Source organism: Taurulus bubalis (genome assembly GCF_910589615.1).
Source record: "Taurulus bubalis genome assembly, chromosome: 3".
Classification (NCBI taxonomy): domain Eukaryota; kingdom Metazoa; phylum Chordata; class Actinopteri; order Perciformes; family Cottidae; genus Taurulus; species Taurulus bubalis.
Window position 1 is genome coordinate 40,475,763 of NC_136591.1, and position 17,018 is coordinate 40,492,780.

General features: G+C 41.2%; 1 protein-coding gene across 1 annotated transcript in view; it reads right to left on the minus strand.

Annotated features, from left to right (window-relative positions):
• The window catches only part of trpc5a (transient receptor potential cation channel, subfamily C, member 5a), a gene marked incomplete at both ends in the record, with an annotated part of 72,315 nt that extends 56,553 nt beyond the window's left edge, over positions 1 to 15,762 (minus strand). The window contains 7 exons of the mRNA XM_079214796.1: positions 2,518 to 2,724; positions 4,191 to 4,328; positions 5,099 to 5,161; positions 5,299 to 5,415; positions 13,660 to 13,910; positions 14,715 to 14,817; positions 15,730 to 15,762. Coding sequence (XP_079070922.1) covers positions 2,518 to 2,724; positions 4,191 to 4,328; positions 5,099 to 5,161; positions 5,299 to 5,415; positions 13,660 to 13,910; positions 14,715 to 14,817; positions 15,730 to 15,762 — 912 coding nt within the window. The remainder of the gene's footprint in view (positions 1 to 2,517; positions 2,725 to 4,190; positions 4,329 to 5,098; positions 5,162 to 5,298; positions 5,416 to 13,659; positions 13,911 to 14,714; positions 14,818 to 15,729) is intronic.
• Positions 15,763 to 17,018: the final 1,256 nt, after the last annotated feature.

Here is a 17,018-nt window from a genome sequence, read left to right on the forward strand (position 1 = left end):
ACATTGTCCCTGTAACACACACACAGACACACACACAGTCCCTGTAACACACACACACACACACACACACACACACACACACACATTGTCCCTGTAACACACACACACACACACACACACACACAGTCCCTGTAACACACACACACACACACACACACACACACACACACACACACACACACACACACACACACACACATTGTCCCTGTAACACACACACACACACACACACACACACACACAGTCCCTGTAACACACACACACACACACACACACACACACACACACACACATTGTCCCTGTAACACACACACACACACACACAGTCCCTGTAACACACACACACACACACACACACACACACACACACACACATTGTCCCTGTAACACACACACACACACACACACACACATTGTCCCTGTAACACACACACACACACACACACACACATTGTCCCTGTAACACAAAGTCTACATAAGACGCTTTAATTAAAGTACACTCTCCGGTTCACAGTGCTAATTACTCAAAGTGTGTGTGCAGTGGAGCGATCATGGATCCACTGTTTACATGTATGTTACTGTGTGATGCAGAAGGCCTGAACAGTTCTGTTTACATATATTTAAGTAAAGTTAAGGTGATAAATATTGTTCGGCAACATAAGTAAAGCGTGCCGTGGGTTAAAAAGCCCGGGAACATTTTCCTTCCCTGCGAAGGTCAAGTGAGTCTTCATCGGTCTCTTCCTGTAATTCGCCTCAGCGTTAACGACTGAGAAAAGGCTTTTTACTGCTCCATCCATCCTTCACTTCCCTCCTTCCTTCTGCTGCGGACATAAACTTCCTCCTAAATCTCCTCCTGCCAGAAGGAAGCACAGCGCTTCCCTCCGTCCTCCTAAATCCTTTCGGCTTCCCGACGTCGTCCCTCTAATCCATCGCTCCGTCACGTTTAATGTTTTGCAGCATCAACCATCAGCCTCTGCTCACGTACGTTATCCGAAATAAGTCCCGATATTTGGGAAGTTTACACACAAAACAAAGTCTTTTCTTTTTTACGAATAGAGCATGGAAAGCCGCCAAAGATCCGGCTCATATTCATATTGTGTCTGCTGTTATTTAGGCTACAATTAAAGCTGCAGTGTGTTTTACATTTAGGGGGATTTATTGGCAGTGATGAAAGAGGATATTATTAAGTAACATTTCAATAGTGTACAACCATTGGAAAAAAAGAATTGTTGTGCTTTCGCTACCTGAGAATAAGCTTTTTGTATCTAAAGAGAGGCGGCCATGTTTCTACAGAAGCCCAGAAGGGACAAACCAAACGCTGCTCCAGAGCGCAACATTCCAGTTTAAATGTAGTTCAGTTTAGTTTCTTAAATAAAAATGTTGTACATTTTTTTAATCTTTTTAATTCTGAAAGCACGGTTTAAAATAATACCAGAATTGAGACGGATTTTTAGTTATCCAGCCCTAGTCTTTAGATCAATCTTATATTCTTTTGCTTCACAGATGCCAAATAATTAAAAGTCAATTTTTTTTAAATAAAATTACAATAAGAGGCCAATGGATGCGAGACAACAAAGTGTTGCATTTAATACATTCAATTAAAAGCTTTAATAACAGCAGTAGTAGTAAACAGCCTGAAATAAAAAAAAATAAAAAAATCAATACAACAAAAATAGAATAAACACCGAACAGAAGTCTGTTTATAGTTTTTGTCGACGAGCTCTTTGAAGATAATTTTAAGATTATTATTTTGCACCAAAGACACTGTGCAGTCTCCAGCGTGTCTCTTGCATTTTGTAATTCTTGTTTTTATTTACCGAAACAAAGTTTGTGCGTCATGAAAACAATCAAATAAAATGGTGCAAACTCCCTAAAATCTTTACTATGTCACTCTATATTCCCTCTTCAGATCTAGACCTCCGTCACCTCCTGCAGACGCAGAACAGCCCTTCACTTCCTGCTCCTACGCCCCGCCCCCTTCCATCCATCCACCTATCACCCCATGGCTGCTTCCACCTCCCCCCGCCTCGCCCCGCCTCCCACCGCTCCGTCCTTCCTCTCCAGCTTTCATCTGCCGCAGAGAGGTGGGAGATCGCCTTCAGGGGTTTTCCAACTGTTTCTTTCTCCTTAGTCTATCTCTTCAAATCTCCATCTCCTTCTTCGCTCATGATCACGCCAGCTCTCTATTCGTCTCTCTTTCCTTTAAATCTCTCTTTCGCTCAACCATTCCATCCCAAGAGCCCGACTGCGAGTGCGTTCGGCAATAAATAAATACAACGATTCAGTTTCTTCTGGTATTTGATAGCCAACTGTGACACCAGTGACGGTGCACATGCATAAATCATATAAACTACCGCAAAGATACAGACACACAACGCCGGCTATACTCTCATATATTCAGACACAAACAGAACAATTCTGTTTTCACGTGAACAAGCTTGCTCCTTCAAAAAAGGTAAACTTTCTAGAGCCTAAAGCATTCCTCTCTAGGCACGATAACCCGGGTCGAGTCCCTACCTCCTTTTGGTGGTATTTGATGGCCAGCTTGAGCTTGGCCAGGTCGTGGCACTGCCTCGGGTCCAGCTCCTCGCTCTGGTCGTTGTCTCTGTGGTTCAGGATGGTTTCCAGCTCTCGAGAACTCCTGGCTTGGTCCAGAAGGTCTTTGGCGAAGCGTTTGCACTGCTGCGACAGCTCCTCGTACTCCTGACGAAACTCGTTCTCCACCTGAGAGGAGGGAGTGGTAGAGAACCTTGGTACCAAGTATTTACGATGGGTCTATAGAGGTCCATAACTCCTATCGCTCAATCACCCTGCCAACAAGCTCAACAGCTTCATGTGCCTCATATGAAACTCAAAAGTAAAGGTATTACTACCCGAGATAAATCTTATTCTCAGCCAGAAGACGCCTTCTCTGCTAAAACTCAAAGCAGAAGAATAGACACCCTACACAATAAAAGGTTTAGTAGAACGAGTGAAGGACAACCTTTAACGAGTAACATAAACAATATTTGATGTGTTATATAGCCCATGAAGTTCAGAATGTGGCGTCCTTCCAGTAGAGTTCTTAAATTGATGCCAACGAGGACCGCAGCTGCTCCTAAAGGCTCCCGATGGACCCGCACTTTAAGTTGGCAGCGAGCTGTATATTGTGGGAATAAAAACACAAAGGCTATACTGGTCCAGAATGTCTCTGACAAGTCACTGAGACTAAAAAACATTTTCTCCACCTGAAAGACCTGTAGGAGTCTTGATGAACCTGTAAGAGTCTTGATGAACCTTTAAGAGTCTTGGTGGACCTGTAAGAGTCTTGATGGATATTTAAGAGTTGTGGTGGACCTTTCAGAGTCTTGATGGATCTTGTATGAGTCTTGATGAAACTGTGAGAATCTTACTGGACCCGTATGAGTCTTGGTGGAACTGTAAGAGTCGTGGTGGACCTGTAAGAGTCGTGGTGGACCTGTAAGAGTATTGAGGGACCTGTAGGAGCCTTGATGGAACTGTAAGAGTATTGAGGGACCTGTAAGAGTCTTGGTGGATCTGTAAGAGTCTTGATGGACCTGTACAAGTCTTGTTGGATCTTTAGGAGTCTTGATGGACCTGTAAGAGTCTTGATGGATATTTAAGAGTTGTGGTGGACCTTTCAGAGTCTTGATGGATCTTGTATGAGTCTTGATGAAACTGTGAGAATCTTACTGGACCCGTATGAGTCTTGATGGACCTTTAGGAGTCTTGATGGAACTGTAAGAGTCTTGATGGACCTGTAAGAGTCTTGGTGGATCTGTAAGAGTCTTGATGGACCTTTAGGAGTCTTGATGGACCTGTAAGAGTCTTGATGGACCTCTATGAGTCTTTATGGATATGTAAGAGTCTTGATGGACCTGTAAGAGTCTTGATGGACCTTTATGAGTCTTTATGGATATGTAAGAGTCTTGATGGACCTGTACGAGTCTTGATGGACCTGTAAGAGTCTTGATGGACCTCTATGAGTCTTTATGGATATGTAAGAGTCTTGATGGACCTGTACGAGTCTTGATGGACCTGTAAGAGTCTTGATGGACCTCTATGAGTCTTTATGGATATGTAAGAGTCTTGATGGACCTGTAAGAGTCTTGATGGACCTGTAGGAGTTTGGATGGACCTTTAAGAGTCTTGATGGACCTGTAAGAGTAGTCTTTATTCAGTGTCCATACCTTGCTGAGCTCTTTGAGTTCCCAGCCTAGTCTGAAGGCGGTGAGGATAGGGTCCTCACTGGACAGAGCGATGAGGGAGGGCGAGGCCAGGGCCTTGTAGATATTGAGTCGAGACCTTGAATGCCGAAGACTGTCGACCTACGGGAGAGGAGAAAGATTCAGACTTTTACGGTTTGGAAACAACCCGGACCACACTGTACCATCTCCTCACTGATTGTCTCATTTACTTCTGTTGGTCGTATTGATGCGATCCGGATTTAATTGAGACCGTTTCACAACCAGCTGAAAGTTCCTCACAGTAACTTGGTTGTTAAAATATTTAATTTCATGTAAAAGTCCTGCGGTATTTCTGCAACACCCATTTTTGAGTGATATAATAAATTATTAACGTGTTCTAGTGATTGCAGACTCCCTCGCCTCAAACTGCTCCTTGAGGATGGTAATTCCATGCATGTGTATTTCTGTCTTTAAGAGTGTTTTGTACATTGTCTTATACTTTGACGATGTTTTGCTATAATGTTTATTCTCCATGGTATTGGTCTGTTTCTAAAGACAATACAATTGTGACTATTTGTATCCATGTGCAACAGAGATAAGTCAAAAGTACCAGAAGATTTCCAACCTTTGTTTTCCCCCATTTGCAAAACATTTAAATTCTGTTTTCCTCGTCATTATTTCGTTAATATGACTCCATAATTAAAGTGTTTTAAATTATATTAGTGAGCAGAGGTGGAAAACACACAGTGTTATTTATTCATGGCAGAGGAAATGTAGTACCTAATTGTTTTAGAAAAGATGCTGAAAATAAATGTCAGTGCTGGAGGTGCAAATTGGGAATAATTGCTGTAAATTCCAATATTGATTTTCTGCAAAACAAAGTGTGCATTTGAGGATGAATATTCACTTACCTCTGAACTGGACACGCATTCGACGCAGTCACATCGTATCTGGTGTGGTCTCGGAATGGTGACCTTTACAGGAAAACAACACAATGTACAACAAATCCTCACAAATAACTTCTGAGTAATGATTTCATATTAACGTAAACACTCTTCTCATAAAAGCTTGCTTCTAATACAGTTAGTATTAGCATATAGAGAGGAATCACCTTCCGCTGGACGAGCAGCTTGATGATCTCGTAGTTGTTGGTGTGAGCAGCGAGCATGATGGGAGTTATGTCCGGGGTGAACTCTGAAAACTGACTGTCCATCATCAGCGAGGGAACCTGGAGAAAAACAACAACATCTTTTATGAAATTACACTTTACATACTTTACCAAAAGTACAGATTTCTAATGTTAAATAATGCAAAAAAAAACTAATGTTACTGCGCAGTTTAAAGAGCCTTAAATCAGCTGTTACGTAAATCAAACAGCGGAAAGCAAAAGACAAATTAGTCAAATTAATCAAATTAAACTCACTTGAATCCGATTAAAACCAATTAAATGAGTGTAATTGGACAAAAGAAGCTTCCTGCTGCAGAGGTACATGTTTAAAGCTCATTATACTCCTGTGAACACCTGCTGCCTCGGAGAGACCGAGTGTTTCATTACCGAGTGAAGAAGAGAGTTTAAAGGTGGTTCTGCTGGTCTGAGCCCAGAGCAGCAGACCAGTCTAGATATCTGGACCCATATCCTTGAATAACAGCAATTAGTTCCCATTCATTTCCATTCAATGCAATTAGCATTATATTACAGTGGCGCAGACATATTCCAGTGAATGGAAACAAACATACTCTGTTTGTTGTTCAGTCCCTTAAGTCCAACATAAAACATTATTATAATATTTATATGCAGCAGTAGAGTCACATTGTTTGACTGCTTGTGTATTTTAACATTTAAATCAATGGGGCTGACTATTAGATTTCACTGTAAAACTGTCTTTTGATTAGTTCATATTTTTATTTGATATTTTTCTAACTAATGATTTGAATATCTGAAACCACTTTGACAAAGTAATTCCCTTCTTAGTTCACTTCATTTCAGTGTTTTAGACGACAATAGATGTAAAACTAGTATTTATCATTTCTCATGATGTATCTTGCGTCCTTTAAGGGGCCTTAAATCCCAGGTTGGGAACCTCTTTAATAACATTTTAGTGAGTATACTAATTACCTGGTTAGCTTAGCTTAGCATAACGACTGGACCCAGAACTAAGCAGGCAGCCTGGTTCTGTCCAGCGTCTCTAATTAACACGTCGTGTATCGTTTTGTTTGATCCGCACAAAAAACATGTAAAAAAAAAAAAAGACAAGAAAAATTTGTGCAGCAACATCCTGGAGTCTCTGCTGGTTGCCGGGCAACCGAACCATTATGACGGGTATGGATTGAATCCTGGAAGACGTTTTGGAGAATAAAAGATGATTTCTGTCTCAAGTGTCGACTTTGTGAGAGATTTTAGTGGATCAACTCCAAAATAAATACAATATAAGGGATGTAAAAACAACATGCTGTTGAACACAATACAATGCAACCATAATAATAACACAGACGATGAAAATGACAATGACAGACAATAAATACAAATAAAAATACATTTGAAAGTTGCTGAGGGAAGTGTGTTTGTAACGCACATTTTAACAACAAGGCAATTCAAAGTTGGAAGTGATGAACTATGTTTCAAAATTTGTTGCAGCGTTTTTGGGAGTTTCACAGATTTGGTGATGAATAAAATGTAAAAAAATCCCCACTTAAAAAATTCATCCAAAACCAAAAAGACAACAAGACCTTGAGGAACTACTGATATATACTGATGTATATATATATATATTCACGCTGTGATTTGGTATTTCAAAAAAACTTTTGACATTTCGATATTTCTTTAAAAAAAAGGCTATTTTCAGCAATTAAAAATGCAGATTACTTCCGTTGTGGAAACTTCTCAGAAGCACCCTTGTTGTCAGTTTCTCCTAGAGAAGCCACACATCCTCTGAACGCACAATGTCTGCAGTTTGTGGTTGTAGGCTGTAGGACTTTGGGTAAAAACAGACGGCTGTTTGTTAATGTTTTGTCATGCAGCTTCCGTGTTTCAGTAGCGTCACTTCTGTAGTTTCTATAACACAAACTACGATGTTTTTCTAAACCTAACAAAGTCGATTTGTTGCCTGAACCCAACAAAGTTGAGTCCTGTGAAGCAGGAGGTTTATTTTGAAAAGACCGCATGCATGGAACAAGGGGACGAGTTGCTGGACCTTTTTGAGTCATTTTTTGGGGTTGATATCATACAAACCGTTGCGTGAGGATACATGTTACATACATATACAAAAACGATACATTTTATAGAGACAGAAGATTTAAACACAGTGAAGGACGTTATGAGGGACGATGTCTATGCTCACCTATGTTTCATTATGTGTTGCAGCGTTTTGTTAGGGTTTACACAGATTGGTTACATTTTGAAAATCCCACCAAAATCAGACAATAATTATTAAAAATACTTAACTTCACACAGTCAAAGCCAAACTTCGCACATATAAAGCTATGCCAAATATAGCAAATATAGTCACGATATATATATATTTTCTTTCCTTTTCTATGCATCATAATCCAATATACCAGGAACACAGATACAAACTTATTATCTGTGTTCCCAAGGGTTTTCTGTATGTTATACCTTTTTCAAAATAGGCCTTGTGGTTGAGGAGATAATAGTCATAAAATGTCATGTCTTTTGCACATGTTACACACATATACATAAATACTTAACAGAAACAATAAATTCATTGCAGAAAGATGGGCTCACAACAATGAATCGTGGACAATGGGGACGGGCGTGCACACAACCGGCTCATTGAACCCAGAAGAGTCTGAGCTTTCCAGCCAAACCCAATTCATGCAAATCCCAGACTGCTCAGGGACCCCGGCATGCAGAAATATTCAAATGTAGCAGAATTATGAATTGGCATGAAATAACACACATTTATTATCCTGCTTGACTGTTGCCCAACATTGCATGAGATCATCTGCAGTCTGCAGAGGGAGACTCGGCCTGACAGGCGGCGGCGGGGCGGCCATGATGCGCTCGCTTAACATTTAAATGTTATTGATGTCAACGAGGACAACAATACAAGTTTATATATATTCATATGTGTATGTTTATATACATGTTTATATACACGTATATACACGTGTATATAAACGTGTTTATATGAATATATATATACGTTTATATGCACGTGTATAAACATGTTTATATACACAGTTATACACGTTTATATACACGTATATAAACGTTTATATACATTTATATACACGCTTTAAATATATATGCTTATATACACGTTTATATACATTTATATATGTTTATATACACGTTTATACATTTTTATATACACGCGTATATATACACGCTTATATACACGCTTTATACACGTTTATACATGTTTATATGCACACTTTATATACGTTTATATACACGTGTATATATACACGCTTATATACACGCTTTATACACGTTTATATGCACACTTTATATACATTTATATACACGTGTATATATACGCTTATATACACGCTTTATACACATTTATATACATTTATATGCACGTTTATACATGTTTATATGCACGTTTTATATACGTTTATATACATGTTTATATACATTTAAATATGTTTATATACACCTTTATATATGTTTATATACACACTTTATTTATACGCTTATATACATGTTTATATACGTTTATATACACATGTATATATACATTTATATACACGCTTTATATACACACTTTATATACACGTTTATATACGTTTATATACCCGTTTGTATATATGTTTATATACACGTGTATATATACGCTTATATACACGCTTTATATACGTTTATATACCCGTTTTATTTATATGCTTATATACACGCTTTATATACACGCTTTATATACACGTTTATATATGTTCATGGACCCGTTTATATGCGTTTATATACACGCTTTCTATACGTTCATGTAGCGTTTATATACATGTTTGTACACACTCTTTTTGAAGGCTTCACACGGGACTTTAAAGAGTTCCCGAACTGAGAAAATAGATGAAAAAGTTTGTCCCAGTTGCGTAGAAACCCAGAGCGTCTGAATCCTGTGACACACACACACACACACACACACACACACACACACACACACACACACACACACTCAGACATCAGAAGGAGTGCGAGGAGCAGACTTGAGGAGGAACTCATGTTTCATCTCAGAGGGAGAACCAAGCAGAGTGCTGCTCTTCGTCCTCCTCCTTTAATCTCCTCCTCCTCATCTCCTTCCCTCCTTCACACCTTCTCTCCTATCTCTTCATCTCTCCTTCTTTCCTTGACACCCTTTCTCCTATCTCCTCGTCTCTCCTTCCTTTCTTCACATCCTCTCTCCTTCTCCTTGTCTCTCCTTTCTTCACTCCCTCTCTCCTATCTCCTTCCTCCCTTCACTCCCTCTCTCTTCCTCCTCGTCGTCTGTCATTCCTTCCTTCACACCTTCTCTCCTCCTCCTCCTCCTCGTCTCTCCTCCCTCCCTTCACTCCCTCTCTCCTATCTCCTCATCTGACCTCCTGCTGTCTCTCTTTTCCTCCCTCCTCTCCTCTCCTGCTCCTCCACTGCCAAAACATTTTAGATTTTTTGCCCTTTTTTGTTTTTTTCCCGGTGTGATACACACACACACACACACACACACACACACACACACACACACACACACACACACACACACACAGAGGTAAGCTACCTTCATAGTTTGGTGTTCGCTGTGTTTTAAGTGAATAAACGGAGGCATATTTATATATTTCCGTCTGAGCTGCTGGTGATGAGGACTCACTCCCACTAGGACTGACCCACATAACAAACAACAAACACTGCAATGCATTCGCCGTTTGCTTTTTTCATTACTCTTTTTTTTTTTGCGCAGTACACTTTTCAGAGGTTTTCCAAAAAAAACAACGTGTTCGCTGTCCGGGGAAACGAACACATCCGGTCGGGTTTAAAACATAAACGACGTAACATAACGCTCTGCTGTGTTTGATTATGTGTGGGGGCGGAGCCTGTGGGGGGGAGGGGCTTGTGTGTGGTGGGCGGAGTCTTTACTCTATGTCGTCACACTCTCAGAGCATTTTTATCTGAATGTCTAATAATGAGACTCGTAACTTCAGCAACGACGATCTTTTTCTCAACTTTTTTGTTTTTTTTTTGCCCAAACCTCAAACTGTGTTTCCTGTGAAGAGGGAAGTTTATTTTGAAAAGCCCGTGTGCTTGTTGAACAAAACACCAGCAAACAAGCGGCTGATTCTGCAGAAAACTGAAGACGAAGCAGAAGAAACAGAAATTAACGAGCAGTGAAATGTATTGCTCTTTTGTTAAAAGCACAAAGAGAAAGACATACAAAGTCGACTCCAGCAGCACACACACACACACACACACACACACACACACACACACACACACACACACACACACACTTCTCACATCAAAGGAAAGTGTTTCCTCATCTGCATCGCTGTCTCTCTCTTGTGCAACTCTCACTTCCTTCTTCCCTTCTTCCTTCCCTCTCCCCTTTCTCTCGCTCTGTTTTCGCCCTCCATCATTCGTGCAACTCTCCCTCTCTTTTGATTTGTGTACGCCCTTCCTTCCTTCCTTCCTTCCTTCCTTCCTCCATTCCTTGTGTTGCTGCCTCATTCCTTCCATTTTTAGTGCGCTGGTGACGTAGAGAACCGTGTTAGTTATTTGGTGGAGGAAGAGAGAGAAGAAGAGAGGAGGGGAGCGAGGGAGGAGGAGGAAGAGAGAGAAGAAGAGAGGAGGGGAGCGAGGGAGGAGGAAGAGAGAGAAGAAGAGAGGAGGGGAGCGAGGGAGGAGGAGGAAGAGAGAGAAGAAGAGAGGAGGGGAGCGAGGGAGGAGGAGGAAGAGAGAGAAGAAGAGAGGAGGGGAGCGAGGGAGGAGGAGGAAGAGAGAGAAGAAGAGAGGAGGGGAGCGAGGGAGGAGGAGGAGGAAGAGAGAGAAGAAGAGAGGAGGGGAGCGAGGGAGGAGGAGGAAGAGAGAGAAGAAGAGAGGAGGGGAGCGAGGGAGGAGGAGGAAGAGAGAGAAGAAGAGAGGAGGGGAGCGAGGGAGGAGGAGGAAGAGAGAGAAGAAGAGAGGAGGGGAGCGAGGGAGGAGGAAGAGAGAGAAGAAGAGAGGAGGGGAGCGAGGGAGGAGGAGGAAGAGAGAGAAGAAGAGAGGAGGGGAGCGAGGGAGGAGGAGGAGGAAGAGAGAGAAGAAGAGAGGAGGGGAGCGAGGGAGGAGGAGGAAGAGAGAGAAGAAGAGAGGAGGGGAGCGAGGGAGGAGGAGGAAGAGAGAGAAGAAGAGAGGAGGGGAGCGAGGGAGGAGGAGGAAGAGAGAGAAGAAGAGAGGAGGGGAGCGAGGGAGGAGGAGGAGGAAGAGAGAGAAGAAGAGAGGAGGGGAGCGAGGGAGGAGGAGGAAGAGAGAGAAGAAGAGAGGAGGGGAGCGAGGGAGGAGGAGGAAGAGAGAGAAGAAGAGAGGAGGGGAGCGAGGGAGGAGGAGGAAGAGAGAGAAGAAGAGAGGAGGGGAGCGAGGGAGGAGGAGGAAGAGAGAGAGAGGGAGACGAAAACGGCAGAAAAAAGGTGAACAGTTTTTTTCTCGGCAGGAAAAGATAAAAGGCATCGACTCTACCTGTCTGAGAATGAGCAACACACACACACACACACACACACACACACACACACACACACACACACACACACACACAGTTAAAGATATCACATGCAAATAAACACATTCTTTAAGCTCTGAACTTTAAAGCTTGCCGCTCGAAATGGAAAAAGCACATTTTATTTAAACAATCCCCAAAACTACAACGTCATAATCGTCAGATTTTCATCGGTCCTTGAACGCATCATGAGGGACGAGCGCTTCCTTCAGAGAGAGAACGCTGAACTGAGCACATGTTTAAATATTTTATTCTACATGTCTCGTTAAAAATGTTCCTCCAAATAAACCGTCTGCTTCATTCAGATTATGTAAAAAACATTAAATTATGAACTCATCAGCGGAATTATGAACCCATGAATAACTCGTCTGAGACACACAGTCATGTGACAACAAATCTGTGAAATATATATATATTTGTATATATATATATATATATATATATGCATGTGGAGCCTCTGTTTTTTGCCCAACATTGGTAACACTTGTGGCACTTATGACATTTTTTGAGATGTATAAATTGCATTGATTTTAGTAAAATGAATTATCAAAGAAATTAAACTTTTCTATTTGTATTGTTTTGTATGATTCATGTCATTCTAATTGTTAAATGTTTCTCCTGCTTCTAGTTATTAATGTTCTGTTTCCATACAGGAGCAATATTTTTTTATATATTGATTATTATTATTATATAACATCAAAGTGACAGAGAGAAACAATGTGCCGTGTTTAAGATGATTATAAATGGGCTTTAAATATGCAGTTACATAAATGACATCATTCTCTCCCAAGCAAAAAAGTCCCAGGATGCTTAGCGCTGCTCAAACGCCATCATACTCTTTATATGCTGTACATTTAAAATACAATAAATGGTAACGATGGTCACATTAAATATTTAAATGAGACTTTTCTAAATGCTGATTGTGTAATTTAACTCGTGCATAATAATCTATAAATGATGATGGCGGCTCAACATTTAGAAGTGTTTGCGGACGACAACAAGTTATGAATGAAATATGAATACATGCGTGACACGTAACTTCTGAAGGCTACAGCAGGTTGAGCTTATAGCTCCAAAATAATGAAAGAGGATGAAGAAGAAAGAAAAAGGATGAACTAATAAAATGTAAAAACGGACACGTTGAGAGAAGGAAAAACAAACAAAAAGGAGGAAGAGAAACTAAACTGATCCGTTCTCATCCTCGTCCAAAACGTCTTCCCACAATCCTCTGCGTTTCGGCCAAGGGTTGGTTGCCACGGCGACGCGGAACCTCGCAGCATCAGGCGGTCCAGAAATTAATTCACGAGAAGACGTTTCTCTTTATTTTAAATATTAGTATTTCTCTCTCTCTATCTCTCTGTCGCTCTACCTCTCCCACTCTCTATCTGTCTGTCGCTCTACCTCTCTCTCTCTCCCTCTCTCTCTCTCTACCTCTCTCTCTCTGTCACTCTACCTCTCTCTCTCTCTCCCTCTCTTTCTCACTCCATCTCTCTCTCTCTCTCTGCTTTGATCTCACTTGTTCTTCAGTGTCTCTCCTTCACTCTGAACTGTGCAACATCTTTTCTCACACACACACACACACACACACACACACACACACACACACACACACACACACACACACACACACACCGCCTCCACATCCTATGTCACAGTGCGTCTATGAAACCAGCTGTTTTCATTTCCGTCCTCTCAGCAGAATGAACGCAGCCACACATCTAGACGAGTGAATGCAGACGGATCACACACACACACACACACACACACGCACACACACGCACACACACGCTCACCTGCTTCTCGCCGCTGGGCCTGCGGTGCGACAGCAGCAGCTCCACGGCGCCCACCACCTCCTTCCTGATGGCGTACAGCAGGGCGTCGCCCGTGTGGATGCCGTGGTCCAGCAGCAGCTCCATGATCTCCAGGTTCTCGTTCTCGATGGCGATGAGCAGCGCGCTGCGGCCCAGCGGGTCCAGGCAGTTCACGTCCATGTTGTAGTAAACCTCCGCCTCGCGCAGCGCGTGCTTGACCCCCGCATAGTCACCTGGGGGGGCGCAGGCAGCGCAGGTGTGTTTAGAGCTTCCAGGCGTCACGGCGTCACGGCGCGTTCCAATATTTAATAAAACACATTGAAACGTCCGGCTTCATCAACTTGTGAAAATATGCATCAACGCTTTGTAGAAAGGGACTTGTAATAAGCATTAATTAATCGTTAATAATGCCCTTTAGGCGCTCATAAGATGCTTATTAACATTATTATGTGTTAATTCTAGAATCATACATATATGATAAATTCACAAGCACTTATACAACTTTTTTGGACTTTTTTTAAACATTAATAACTGACTTATAATTGTTTATAACAGCATTTCAAACGAATGTACTAAGTAACTTGTAATAAGCATTCATTCATAGTTAATAATGCCCTTCAGGTGTTAATAACATGTTTATTAACATTATTATCTGTTAATAAGAAAGTGTTAATTCTAGAATCATACATATGTTATATATACATGATCAATTCATAAGACAAGTATAACACATTTCTTTGACCAGTTTTAAACATTAATAATTGCCTTATAATTGTTTAAAACAGCATTTCAAACTAATGTATTAAGTAACTTGTATTAAGCATTAATTACTCATTAATAATGCCCTTCAGGTGCTCATAAGATTTAAGTTAAGTTTATTAACATTATTATCTGTTAATAAGAAAGTGTTCATTCTAGAATCATACACATTCTCCAGCTGCAGAACCCTTCAGCTGCAGAACCCTTCAGCTGCAGAACCCTCCAGCTGGAGAACCCTTCAGCTGGAGAACCCTCCAGCTGCAGAACCCTCCACGTACCTTTCTCCACCGCCGTGAGGTAGGCCCGCTCCTCGGCAGACAGCTCCACCTCCGCCCGCACGATCTGCAGCGGGATGCGGTCGCGGTACGGCGAGTACGTCGCCTAAAGGAACGCAAACAACAACAACACAAACAACTTCAGCAAGAAGAGAGAGAACCCAATCTGTAGAAATGCAAAATAATTATACGCTTCTCACTCAATCTTGAATATGAATAACAATAAATGTACAAACAAGGCATTTTTTGTCCTAAATATGTGCAGTTTCATGACTCCACCACTTCATCACTGACTTTAAGAGCAGGATTTATTGTATGTACAAGTTTTATGTTTAAGTAAGGCACTACGTAATGTTGAATTTAGGAGAAATCTACAGACGCAAACAGAGAAAGTAGTAAAATAAACATCAAAATGTTTATGTTTTCTTTCCACTACGATTATAAATCAGCTGATCTTTTTGAAGTAGAGGTTAAAGGCTTAAATTGTTCAGATTCTGCGAACTCACCATTTCCACACTGATTCTCTTTAACCTTCACATTGAACAGACAGTGTGTGGCTGTGATCAGAGCCTTGTCCCCAGAGCCCCGTGACCGGAACTGTAAATATCTGAACATAACTGTTTGTTTTAGGGCTCAAAGCGGCGTATAGGTCAAACATCCTCAGCTGTTTGTTTGTTGGCGAAATGAAACTCTTTGTGGATTTGTTTTACTTCATAAGTCGACACATACGGCTGTTGTTGAAAATATGAATTTGGTGTTGAAGTAACAATTAAGTCACAGTGAATAACATCAGATGTGAAAATCACACTGTGGAAACAGAAAGACGACGGGAAGACTTGTTGTCCTATCTGTGTGTGTGTGTGTGTGTGTGTGTGTGTGTTTCTTGCATCTCTGTCTTTGTGGGGACCACTACATGAGCGAGGACATCTGGTCCTTGTATCGCCAAAGGGCTGTTTACGCGTTAACACTGAGGGTTTCTGCCTGAAGGGAAGTGATGGAGTGTTCGTGCTTGACTCACCTTCTTGTAGTACAACTGCGTCATGGGATTCATCGGGCCGGTCTGCACCAAAGAGAGAAGAAGAGCCAGCGTTACGAAAAGGAATATAGAAACATCAACAGCGAAGGAAGAGGAAGAAAGAGAAGGAAAGAGAGATATTGTTCACTTGAACATCTCACAAAGGAGAAGGAGGCAAAGCAAACTGTTCAACATTTGCATCAAACCTGCTACAAATCATTTTTCACATTTAAATGACTAAAAAGGTAAAAGGCCTTCCTTGTCACCCCAGAACTTACAAGGTCACGTTGCAAACTGGAGCAGCTAATCGCTAATTCAGCAGTTTTAATGGAGCCAATTGCACAACATGTAAGATATGGGGCTCAGATTGTAGCCCACAGCTAACTGACTCCATAATAGCATGTTGGCCTTATTTAAGAAACGAATCATTTTAAGTGTTTAACGCTTAACTACATGCTCATTAATCATGTGATTTATTCCACAGTGTAATTGTGCTCAAAGCATTGTTAAATTACTAAAAAAAGAACTCACAAAAACCTGTAAAAGTCGGTCAGTGACAGACGTCGGGACCGTTTCCATTGTTCCCTTTGTTGACACTGTGTTCTGTGGATTACGCAATAACCCGTGTGTTGTTGTGGAGCGCACAAAACAAACAAACTCCAGCTGGGAAGAAATCCCAGCAAAATGAAAGCTTAAGAGTCTGCCTGGCATTGAACAGTCGACTAGGAAATCAGCCGTCGACCTCTTTTCATCGAGTTTACTAAAAACAACAATAATGCATTCTCTTAAATAATTATCCCGGACAATTAAAGAATATTTAAAGACCTAGAACCGGGCTGCAGAACACGCGGCTTCACTTCATGCTTTCTGACATTTGAAGACTTGCAGACAGTCGGAGATAAAACCGTCCAACCCGAGACTGAACCGCCGGTGATGGATGCAGATTAGCATTCACAATAACCAGCATGCAGACCATAATAAGCCTCATCCCTCCATATTAGTGGCTCATGTCTGGTTAATACATGTAATCCCCGTGAACCGCGTTGAGAAGCCGCGCTATGTTTGCACATCGCTTTTTGTGTATTTGTGCAGGTTTTCCTCTCGTTAACTTATTGCTCCGTTAATTTGTTTATTTAGTGAAGCAGAGTTGTTTGACAGTTGATGCTTTTTGATTGCTTTATATTTTCCTACGCAGTGTGAGATTAATTTCCAAGCAGTGGGAGGGGGAGCTGTCAAAATGAATCGAGAGGAAATAAATATGTATATATATATATATATATATATATATATAT